At 36.5% G+C, this 12135-nt stretch overlaps 1 protein-coding gene across 6 annotated transcripts in view; it reads right to left on the bottom strand.

The window, feature by feature from the left end:
* The window catches only part of MLIP (muscular LMNA interacting protein), a 266818-nt gene that overhangs the window by 69720 nt on the left and 184963 nt on the right, over window positions 1–12135 (bottom strand). For all 6 annotated transcript variants that reach the window (XM_004475365.4, XM_004475367.4, XM_058306895.2 and 3 more), the window contains one exon: window positions 9202–9246. In XM_004475365.4, coding sequence (XP_004475422.1) covers window positions 9202–9246 — 45 coding nt within the window. The remainder of the gene's footprint in view (window positions 1–9201; window positions 9247–12135) is intronic.

The following is a 12135-nucleotide window of genomic DNA, read 5'->3' as shown; positions in this document are numbered from 1 at the left end:
CAGCAGGATGTCTTAGCTAAGCACTCACTATCCCTAATTGCTGTGAGCCAGGTTAGTGTGCACTGAAGTTTATGGATATTCTGTACTGCAGAAAATTATCTTCATAATACTTTCTCAGTTCACCTACATTTTGGTTTTTAACCTCAAAATGTAATATTGGCAATAATAATGAATAGCTTCAGTGCTGAATTAAATATAGTATCTTAACTGAAATAAAATATGGTCAAAATTTTTCATAAGTAATTACAGGAAAGGAGAATTATACCTTAAAAATAAAGTAATTGCACAACTTAATTACATAAATGATACTAAATCTCTATATTGTGCTGAACAATTCCAAATTATTTTAGGAAAGCAAAGTGAAATGCTTGAGCAAATATATTAATTTGCTTAGAAAAAATCTGAAAGTCTTTGTATTCAGTCTCCATGAGTCCCAATCATAGGTTTATTCCTTCATTGGGAATCCTCATATAGCAATCATATGCTTTAGAGTTTACCAGCACATTTTTATTTTATCTAATATAATGGACTTTATCTCATTATTATAAGAAAATATTCTCAGATAAAAGGTAACATTAAAAGTGAACCCCAGGATGGACTGTATATTTATTGAAGACAATGGCAGATTTCTTTTCCAAGGAGGAAACATAATGGTTTGTATATACCATCCCTGAAATAACCAGATTTTTTCTATAATCCAATCATTCATGTATCCCTTTGAGAAGCCTTCTTATTCTTGCCTAATTCAGGTTAATGTTGTTTATTAAATGCTGCATCTGTAGTTAAATTATCAATATCATGGAAATTTTTTTCCAAAAAGTAAGGATTATATTTGATGAACTAAGATTGGAGCAGCAGATGTTGGGAGGAGGCTGCCAAATTTGAACACCTGCCAATCTTTCAGTTAAAGTATGGCAGAGAAGCAACTTAGGATACCTAAAAATAAACTTGATGCTGGATTTGAATAACATTAAAACTTTTGCTTGTTCATGTCTATACATGTTAATACTAACTTTGATATGAACCACAGGTTCTATGGTCAAGGTAGATGGCTCTGGAGTTCAGGGTCATGTCAGTTGGCCCTACTTTGGAGTTTGTGTTCCTGAGTGATGGAGTTGCTCTCAGATATAACCGTTCCACATATGTCTCTTCTGTTACTTTTACTGGACCTGTGGTTGGCGTTTGGGTTGGTGTATACTCAGGAGACCTGAAACTCTGAACTGTCCATGTGACGGCCAGGCCATGGGCCTCAGCAGACTTGCAGCTCCTACCCTCTGGTGTCTTGAACTTACCCTGGCCAGCAGACAGGGAGGTGAAGAGGGTCAACCACTGCACCAGGGAGCCAAGAGTGCCTACAACTGCAAGCAGGAGAATTGCATCCATCATCCATGTGGAATCTAAACCCCCTCCTGATGTAGAGGGGAACTGGACATAGCCATCCCAGGTCCACAAGATGGAGGAATAGAGTATAGATTAGAGTGGACTTACTGGTGTTCTGCTGGGGAAATATTGCGATTAGTAAGGGAAGAAATTGTAGTAGTGATGTGGAGAGGGTGACTACGGTGGCTGCTGATGGTCAGCAGAGGGAAGAAGAGATATGGTGTGGGGGCATTTTCAGGATTTGGAGTTGTCCTAGGTGGTGCTGAGGGACGGATGCTGGACATTGTGTGTCCTGTCGTGGCCCATTGGGTGGACTGGGGGAGAGTGTGGACTACAATGTGGACCACTGTCCATGTGCTGCAGCAGTTCTCCAGAATGTATTCGCCATGTGCAGTGAATGTGCCACAATGATGGAAGAGTTTGTTGATGTGGGAGGGGTGGGGTGGGTAGGGTGGGGGGTATATGGGGACCTCATATTTTTTGAATGTAACTTTTAAAAGAAAATAAAGAAAAAAAATACTAACTTTGATAGACAACACTTATAATGTCTATGAATGCCTCTTGTGTGAAACAAAATCCCCTATTCTACAGATCTTGAAATCTATGGAATAGAAGAAAGAAAAGTGAGAGAGAGGAGAAAAACAAGAGAGTAAGAGAGAAAGGGAGAGGAAAAAGAGCATTTTAGCCATTGCATCCTAAAAAAAAATCTTTTAAAGAGTTTGTTTACATGGGAAGTAAAAGATTAATGAAATATATGAGGATTTGAACTCCATTGAAAAGTAAATTACTGGGAAGCAGATGTGGCTCAAGTGATAAGGCTTCCACCTACCATATGGGAGGACCCAGTTTGATCCCTGGTGAAAAAGAACAAGAGAAAGAGTGCCTACATGGTGAGCCGAGTGCCCGCATGGCGAGCCAAGGGCCCGTGTGGCAAGCCAAGTGCCTAAGTGGTGAACCAGTACCTGCATGGTGAATCGAGTGCCTGTGTGGCGAACCAGTGTCTGCATGGCAAGCCAAGGGCCCATGTAAGGGCCCATGCGGTGAGCCAAGTGTCCACGCAAGTGCCCATGTGGCGAGCTGAATACCTGTGTGAGTGCCAGCATGGTGAGCCAGTGCCTGCTCAGCAAGCCAGTGCCCATGTGGCGAGCTGAGTGCCTGTGCAGCAAGCCGAGTGCCCATGTGGTGAGCCAGTGCCCGCACAAGTGAGTCACGAAGCAAGATGATGACGCAACAAGAGAGAGATGAAGGGAAGAGTCTAGGAGAAGTGCAGCAGAGACCAGGAACTGAGGTAGTGTAATTGACAGGGAACCTCTCTCCACATCAGAGGTCCCCAGGATCAAATCCCAGTGAATCCTAGAGGAGAAAGACGAGAAGAGAAGGAAAAAAGGGAAATAGATACAGAAGATCACACAGCATAATGGACACAGACAGCAGAAACAGCAGGGCGGGGGAGGGAAAGAGGGGAAATAAATTGCTGCACAAGACCACGATTTGTGTCAAGTCAACTTTGGAAAAACACATTTTTCTTTCCCAAAGACTTGATACTAGAGACACATATGCTACATCTGAGCTTCTTGGTCATTGTCTAAAGTTGCTTTTCTTTGTAATCTCTACCATTTTCCTCCATATATGACAACAGTGTGGGCTTGCATCACTTTTGGGAGATTGGGACAAAATGTAGTTGAGTATCAGATAAAAACTGTTAAAACGGTTGCTTTTTCCTTCTGCACTCTGCCACTTCCGCTTTGGACATGCATGCTCTTTCCCTTTCAGCGGTCATGTTCCTCCCACCTGAGTGTAACATCAGATTCAACAGCAAGTCGTTTCTGTTTGATCTTTACTCTGTTGACTCTGTCATTGGCCCATTTCTCCAGACTCAAAGAACTCTAATCAGTCATAATGTGTTACCTGAATTATGTTATTTCTCCCAGGCAAGACTGATCTGGAGCTAGGCAGAAAGACAACCCTCAAAATATTACTTGTGCAACTAATGATGTCTCTATGCTAAGCATGCATTGAAAAGATATAAAATTTTGTTACAGATAAGATAATATCATGACTGTTACCATGTCCATAGTGTACTCTTGGCACACATTTTCCATACTGCCCCATTATCAACACAGTACATCTTTGGCATAGATACAAGAATATTACTGCTAAACAAAGTCCATAGGTCATTCCCGTTGTATTTTTCCCACGCTTCTCCACATTCCCACTGAGTGTTGATAGAGGGGTGTTGTTTGGGAATTCTGCACATGTGCATGATTGTTTTATAAGTTTACAATTCCTACCATAAAAGGATATTTAAAAAAGAATAATAGAGTGGGTTGGGGATAAAATACATCAAATGTAAGATAAGTACTATAATTAGTAGTAAGATTTTGACAGTGTTCTTTCATAATTCGTAACAAATATCTCACAACAGTGCAACGTGTTGGTGGAGGGTTGATGTATAGGACCCCTATTTGCTTTGTTTATGTATGTTCATATATAAATGATATAAAGATAATAATAATAGGGTGGGTTGGGGGAAATACTTTGGTTAGTGGTAATATTTTAACAATGTTCTTTAATCATTAGTTAAAAATGTTTAACAACAATGAAAGGTATTGGTGGTAGGGTGAGTTATTAGAGTCTTGTATGATATATATGTCTGTTTTGAAATATCACAACTATTACTATACACTTATTTATGTATGTTTATGTATGAGTGAATTCATCAAAAAAAATTTTTAAAAAGAAAAAAGATAGAAAATTTTAAATTTCTGAACCGTTGTCGTGTCTTGTATACATAAGGCACTACTCCCAAGAGTGAATCATAAGGGGTGAATATTAGGCACCAACATGGGGATTTTATTATGAGACATCATATCTTCCTTGTTTCACAGTTTATTCTTACTAGACCTTGCTCTGCATGAATACCTCATTAAAAGCCATGTTTAAGTTATTAATACACCCCCCAAAGATCTAAATATATAGAAAGTAGATTAGGAAATATTTTTTAAGTTTGACTCTTTAAGCTAGGGACTGGAGATTCCAACTTGTCATCAACACAATTAGTAGACAGAATGAGCATGAGTCATGGTTTGTATGTGCAAATAGGGATACAAATCAGATCAAGGGGAAGTCTGGATGAAATAGGATACCTTTGTGTTTCATGGAGAGGTTACACATGGACAAGAAAGATACAAGGTGGAACATGTGGCTCATTCAGTCCCTTGCTCTTTCTTCTCAGTTAGTAAAACCCATCTTATCCCAACCTTCTTGCATTTCTTCCTCATCCCTTTCACACACCCATCTCAGATATGTTTCTGCACAGTGAAGAAAAGAATGAATGAATGATAGAGTGAAATTCTTGTTTATTTGTTCACCACTCTTCCTGTAACCCATCAAACCTCTGACTCTGTCCTATGGAGGCAGATATGGACCTAGAGTTGGATTTAAAGTCAGCTCCTCCCCTAAGATCATGATTGCATTAGTGCATGTCACCACTGAAACATCCCAGGTGTAACATTTCCAGCATAGCAGCAAGGGGAGTGCACAAGAAGGCCAAATTCGAGAAGATGACCTTTTCTGAATATCTGTATAGTGGGAAATATTCTTAATAAAGCTGGGTACATTTCAAATATACATAGATATTTTGGAAGCAGTATGATTCCATTGTAGTGGAATTATTCTGTCTCTAAAGCTCACTAAAATGAGATCTTACATGTTTACTATACAGAATTCAGTGAATCTGTCTAAATTATTTCCCTGGCACTTAAAATAACACATGAAATATAGAAAGCTTATGAAATAAGATGTTTTCCATAAAGTGCAATTCAAACTAAAGGTTTTTTGATAAACTAGTAATAGGTCCAATACTTGTCCTATTTTCTGAATTTGTTGTATTAAGAAAGTACACCGTGATTTTGAATTATATGAACGAAATGTATTTATGCTGGTAGGAGTCAATGAAAAATAGTAAATACTTCAAAGACAAGTGTAATGCAAAGAAAAAAATGAAGATCCCCTCCAAAGATGATGCAGAGTAAAAAAGTGTGAAATAGAAATTGAAAGGGAAAATCCATTCCTTTACATAGGGAAAACACAGACTTGCAAAATCAGTTCTGTCACTTTTATTCATTATATTACAAATTAAAAGTAAATTTACATATAAATGAGTGATTAAAACCTTGGAAATATAGTAAATCATTAGCATTTTATAATGATCAAATATTAAATAATTCATTTGAAATTTGGACTGAAGGTTACTGGGCATGAGGAGATAATTTGCACTCATATTCAGAGCATAAATATGAATGGAGAAAATATTTAGAGAACACAAACTATTTTCAGCTCCTTGGAGTACAGATGAGTGTTAATGATAGGGGCTTTGACATAAGGCTGACTTGGGTTGACTTTTGCCCAGCTTTGTGACTTCTAAGATTCCTCCTCTCAAAATGAAAATGTTGTAAAAATAATACTTATTTCATATAGTCGTTTTAAGGTTTAAATGAGATAATTAAGACAAGTTTTCAAAGTAAGAGTTCAAAACATTACTTAAGGTTATTGTTGTTGAATTTAGCACCTGTTAAAAAGATTCAAGCGTTATATTGATGAAAAACTAGTCTAATCAACCCTGTACATTTCCCAAGGATCATTACTAAGCCACGTGTTATGAATCTAGTTTCAATTCTATTACACTTAAGAGAACCTCAATTAAATTTTTGGGCATAACATGGATTGAAGCAAATCTTTATTTTTATTAGTTTGAATTGATGGTCCTTTATTGCATCTGGCTCATCCTAAAAAATAGACTATAAGAATATTAACAATATGCAATAAAAGAATCAAATAAGGAAAACCATTTTATATTGATTTTCATTTCTTTACTTAGGAAAAGTCCACCTTTCAACGAAGGCCCCATAAAAAGGAAAAGTCATACGATTTCTTGTTATTTTATTAAACCACTATAATCTTCCTAGGAAATTGAAAATGCTGAAAATATGGATACATTGATACATTTGTTTTAGTATTAACCAATGCTCTGGCCAGCTCTCCTTTAATTTGATCACTTATTTCTTTACTTGTTTACTCTGTCTCCTCCACTAGAATGTGTGCTTCAGAGATCGGGGATCTTGCCTTTGTCCTTCCCACTCTCACTCCAGTGACTCCTCAGTAACTGGTACATAGCAGATTCTCCATAAATATTTGTCGAATCAATACACAAAAGTGAAAGGTTGAATAGAGTGCTAGAATATGCTGCACTTTTTCTAACTGAATGTGTACGATGTTTTGAAGAGTTCCCAGAAATAGGGATTTTTGTTGGTCTATGCTAATTTGTTCAGGATATCCTTTTTTCCTTTATTCTAATTTAAGTCTTCCCTTTGCTCAACCTCCTCTATGGAGTAGGAGTTGGTTAACTGGGTGATCTCTCACTTTTTAATCTAGTCCAAGAACCTCTATGCAGTCAATGGCACTGTGTAGAGGTACTTGTCCCAGCAGGTATATACTGTGAAAACACCTAGTTTCTCCAAAGTTTTGAGGAAATAGGTGGGAAACTGAAATGTTAAAGTCCATAGAAGACTTCTCAGATTTACTTTTCAGTTTCCATAGGAGAGGAAAGGAAAAAATTATAGGTTACAAATAAAGTAAATAATTGAAAGAAAGTGATTCTATCACACTTAATATGTGGCATCCCATAGCTGAGCCAATTTTATATTGCAATTTCTAGAAGAAAATATTACAGTGTCATTCTATTTTAAAAACCAGAAAGGATTGTAGTTAAGACAGATCATTCACACAAGATCAATGCCTATAGCTGAGATGTACATCTGTTCTAGACTTTCTTTTTAAGAAAACATTTTCTTCTCCTCAAAATAAGTATATCAGTTATTACTTAACATAATAAATGAATCAGAATATGTACAAGTGTGATTTATTTTTAAGTTGGCACCAAATAACTGGACTTCACCTTTCATTGTAAAATTATCCTTCAGTCTTTGAAAAGACATGGACATAGTTGAGGTGTCACAAACAATAATTCAAATGTCATGTTGTAAGAGAAAGTAAAAACAAAGCTTCTCACTCAAAAAACCCCAAGTTTAATAAAGTCAAGAATCTGATCTGACTCAAAATTTATATTTGTTCTAGTCTATACTAAACCTGTCTGATGCTTCAGGATTAACTTGGGATGACTCAAATGCTCTCACAAGATTCTAGGGAGAAAAGATAGCCTACTTTAATCAAGTCTGGTAACAGGTTGAAAATAATAACTTGAAGTAGCCTCTAACTATAGAGTTTGAAGCAGTCCCTCCAGAATTATCTCAATTATTGTAAAATTAATTATCCCTACGGTGGGTGGGAAGTGACATCAGCCATCCACACCTCACTGTAAATTAGTCTAATCAGAGGCACTTTGGTGGAAGCTAGGACTGGAGAGGAAAGGAAGGTGGGAAAGTGCACAATTTTAGCTACTTTTTCCTGGGACCAGAACTTTGAGAACATATTTGCTACAAGAATATTAAAACATCTTTAGGAAACTTTCTTTTTTTGTACCCAGGTAAAGAAACAAGGAACTCAGTAGATTATGGTGTTTCTCATCTTCCAAATAGAGGAGAAGGAAGAAGAGTGGATGGAAGTAAAATCAAAGGAGGAAAAAGAGAAGGAAAGACCTATCATTCATTAAGCAATGCCTGTGGGTAAGGTATGACTCTAAGGGCTTTTCATACATTAACTCATATAAATCTTACAGAAACCCATTAAGGAGGTTATTAGTATTTCCTTTTATAGGAGTCAAAGCTAAGGCTAAGTGGTTTTCCCAGGAAGAGATGGTCAGCAAGCAGTGGTACTGTTATTTGAACTTGGGTCTAGTCTACCAGAAAATCTCCACTCTTTTTAATTATTACTTTAAAATGTTTTCAATAATAACAAAAAATAGCAATGAGAGTTTCTAAGAAAATCTGTAAGCAGTGTTCCTACCCATACCCTCTAACCATTACTTCCTAAAGTGATCAATTTCATAATTTATCCCATTTATTATTTGCCTTGGGGAATTCAAATGAAGGCAGAAATGTATAAATTGCAGTGAAAATATATCACACAATACACTTTAAAAACGATTTACTCTTAATGATTATGACCAAAATTATATATTGGGAAATATAATGTATAATTTGCTAGTTTGTTTCATGCAGAAAACTAGATGCCTACTTAGATATCGTTCCTCCTGGAGTATGCTTAGTCAGAATCAGAAGGTAACCACATAATGGAAACTGCCATTATCAGGTGAGCCAAGAGGGGCAATGGGCTGAGGTTGTGCATGCGTGTTTAAAACAATTCCAAACAGAGCCAATTCCCCATAATTATTTATTTAGAGAACTAACTATACAGGCCCATTATCTACACAGCCATTATTATCTATTTTTGCTCAAAAGTAGAAATTGAACAATTTGCAAATAAATTAAATACAGGAAAGCAATAAACTAGTCACAAAGTCAACTAAACTGGCAATTCCATTTGAAATGGACAAATCATAATGTTTCAAATGTTCTTGTTATAAGCACAATAAACCATAACAAAACCTAGAAAGAATGCAGGTATTGGAGTTCTGTGTTATTGTTGTTTTTAGTCAAACTAACCAAACTAGAAGGAATTCATTTGATAAATTATACACTGTCCCAATAATTACCTGATTTTCCACATCTGAGCCAGTCATCTACCCCTTTCCACTTATGTAAAAAATTATTTCAATTTAAATGGTTCTATAATTGAGTTTTTTCCAAAACATGTATATACACCCACTAAAAAAGTAGTATAAATAATGATAAAGGGACTTACATATTTGGTTTCTCTACCAGCTGCTCTTGGAAGAGTTGTAGGCATCTGTATGAAAATAAAAATAATTATACTACTTAGGTAATCAAAAACACTAAAGAATTCTGGGGTAAGTGTTCATTTTTTGCTCTACTGAGATTTTCAAACCATTACCATACAAATTCCACTATATTTTTTAAAATCCTTTCATTAAATAGTTATCACTTTAAAAATTCATTTCATTCTTGCTCTCTATCAGTCTTTTGGTAATTTTTTTCTTATTTAGTTCATCCCATTCCTTAAATAACTTTTTGCAATTTTGAAATTCACGGGAGGCAGACTTGGCCCAGTGCTTGGGGCGTCCGTCTACCACATGGGAGGTCCGTGGTTCAAACCCCGGGCCTCCTTGACCCGTGTGGAGCTGGCCCATGTGCAGTGCTGATGCACGCAAGGAGTGCCCTGCTACGCAGTGGTGTCCCCCGCGTGGGGGAGCCCCACGCGCAAGGAGTGCGCGCCCGGTAGGGAGAGCCGCCCAGCGCGAAAGAAAGTGCAGCCTGCCCAGGAATGGCGCTGCCCACACTTCCCGTGCCACTGACACCACCAGAAGCGGACAAAGAAACAAGACGCAGCGAATGGACACAGAGAGCAGACAACCGGGGGAAGGGGGGGGAATTAAATAAATAAATAAATCTTAAAAAAAAAAAAAAAGAAATTCACATATACATCTTTGTCTTCTTGATTCCTTGAGCTGTTCAACTCCAGAGACATTCTCATCCATACTGTTCCAATCATACACTCCCATGATCATCCTGGACTTTGCCTTCACCAACAAAACTCAAAGTCTATTCTACAGCTTCATTTTTCAAGTACATCAAATGGGACATTTTTCCAGCTTCATAGGGACTTCCAAACCATTAACTTCCACCACTTCCATTGCAGCTTTATTATCTAATAATAAAGTGTGCATAGATTTCATATTCTCCCCAATTTTAATACCTTCATTTCCCTTGCCTCCTCCCAGTCTGACACACTCACCTGCAAAAAAACACAACTCTGAATGGACCTTGCCATCCATTTTCTCCCTCCTTGTGCCTAAGAACCAAAACAATCCTGGGAAACTCTCACATCCAAGCTAATTGATCTTGCTTTAAATTTGTGTTTATCGACTGCAAATGGGCACTCAGTACTGCTTGGTAAACAACCAGTTTTTCTCTTGTAGGCCCACTTTTGCTCTGTGATGTGGTAACTATTTCATTCACTCATTGATTCAACAAATATCTATTGGGTATCTACTGTTGACCACACACTATCTGCACACTTGTATTTAGCAGTGAACAAAAGAGACAAAAAAGCTCTACCCTTAGATAGCTTATGTTGTAGCAGGGGAGAAAATAAACAATAAAATAACAAATAAGAACTGTGCATGTTAGAAATTTATAAGTACAATGAAAAAGAAGAGTAAAAATATTTCAAAGCCAGGAATAATGATATCTTCCTCCAGAGAAAATTTTCTTTGCTCTTGCCAAACACCTTGTTCTGAACTACCCAGATGTTAAGAGAGATCAAGAGTGCTGGAGTTGTTCTAAATTTAAATAGGATGGTCAATGTAGAGAAGGTATCATTTATCACTGAAAACTATCAAACATAGCTGAGAAAAATTAAAGAATACCTAAATAAATGGAAAACTACAGGTGCTCATTCTACTCACTGGTTATTTTGATCAATACCTTGAACCATTTACAAATTTAATTCAAAATGGATCATAAATCTACATGTAAAACAAACATGGTACTATAAATCATCTAAAGGAAAACAAAGAATAAAATATTTTTTATGAAAGCATATGTTCAAAGTCTTGTTCACAAATATTCTTAGCAGCTGCATTAGCAATAACTCCAAAATGGCAATAATCAAAATGTCCATCAACAAATTGTAGCACATCCATACAATGGAATACTACTCAGCAATAAAAAGGAATGAACTACTTATGTATGCAACAACATAAGTGAATCTCAAAAACCTTCTATTAAATATAAGAAGCCAGACTCAAAAGTCTATAAATCATATGATTCTGTTTATTGGACCTTCTTGAAAAGGTGAAAGAATGAGGATAGAAAACAGATCAGTGTTTTTCCTACTCTTGAGTTGCAGCACAAAGGCAATCAAAGGGAACTTTTTTACTTCATGAAAGTATTCTGTATCTTAAATGCAATGGTTACTAAAGAACTTTATACATTTTTCAAAAAGTTATAGGATTTCAGGAGCAGATGTATCTCAGGGGTTGAGTGCCTGCTTCTCATATATGAGATCCTGGGTTCAATTCCTGGTACTTCCTAAAATATATAAATTTATAGAATTGTACACAAAAAAAAAAGGTGAATTTTATAGTAGGCAAACTACTCAAACCTGACCAAAAAAAAAAAAAAAACTAGATAAGCCATAACAAAGACCTTAATATAGGGGTTGAAGGACAGAATGGACACTGAACAAATCCTTGAACTGAAAAATCAGATCAAGGAATTCTCTTGAAAGAATGAGAAAGTTATAAATAGAAGGAAAATATAAATGTTAAGAGATATGATGAACTAGAGAAGTAAAAGAGACAAAATCAGTATTATAGGAATCCCAGGAAGAAAGGAACATTTGGAGAATTAACACCTATCCAGAATTTAAATGGAAAAAAAGATTGAAGATGTCAGATAAAAGGTCATAGAAGAACCGATCAAGATACATAAGAGAAAAGCGTGCATGTCTAGTCACATTACATTAAAAATCAGTAAAATAAGGGAGCGGGTGCAGCTCAGTGGTTGAGCACCTGCTTCCCATGTATGAGGTCCCAGATTCAATCCCTCATACCTCTTGGGGGAAAAAAAACTTGTATAGTAAAAAATAAATGCAAAATTCTAAAAACCTACAGAACCACTCTTTATATAATCACTCTGTAACAGATGAAAAAAT

The sequence above is a fragment of the Dasypus novemcinctus genome, chromosome 11 (assembly GCF_030445035.2).
Source record: "Dasypus novemcinctus isolate mDasNov1 chromosome 11, mDasNov1.1.hap2, whole genome shotgun sequence".
In the NCBI taxonomy this organism is placed as follows: Eukaryota; Metazoa; Chordata; class Mammalia; order Cingulata; family Dasypodidae; genus Dasypus; species Dasypus novemcinctus.
This window is presented reverse-complemented; position numbering and strand designations above follow the sequence as displayed.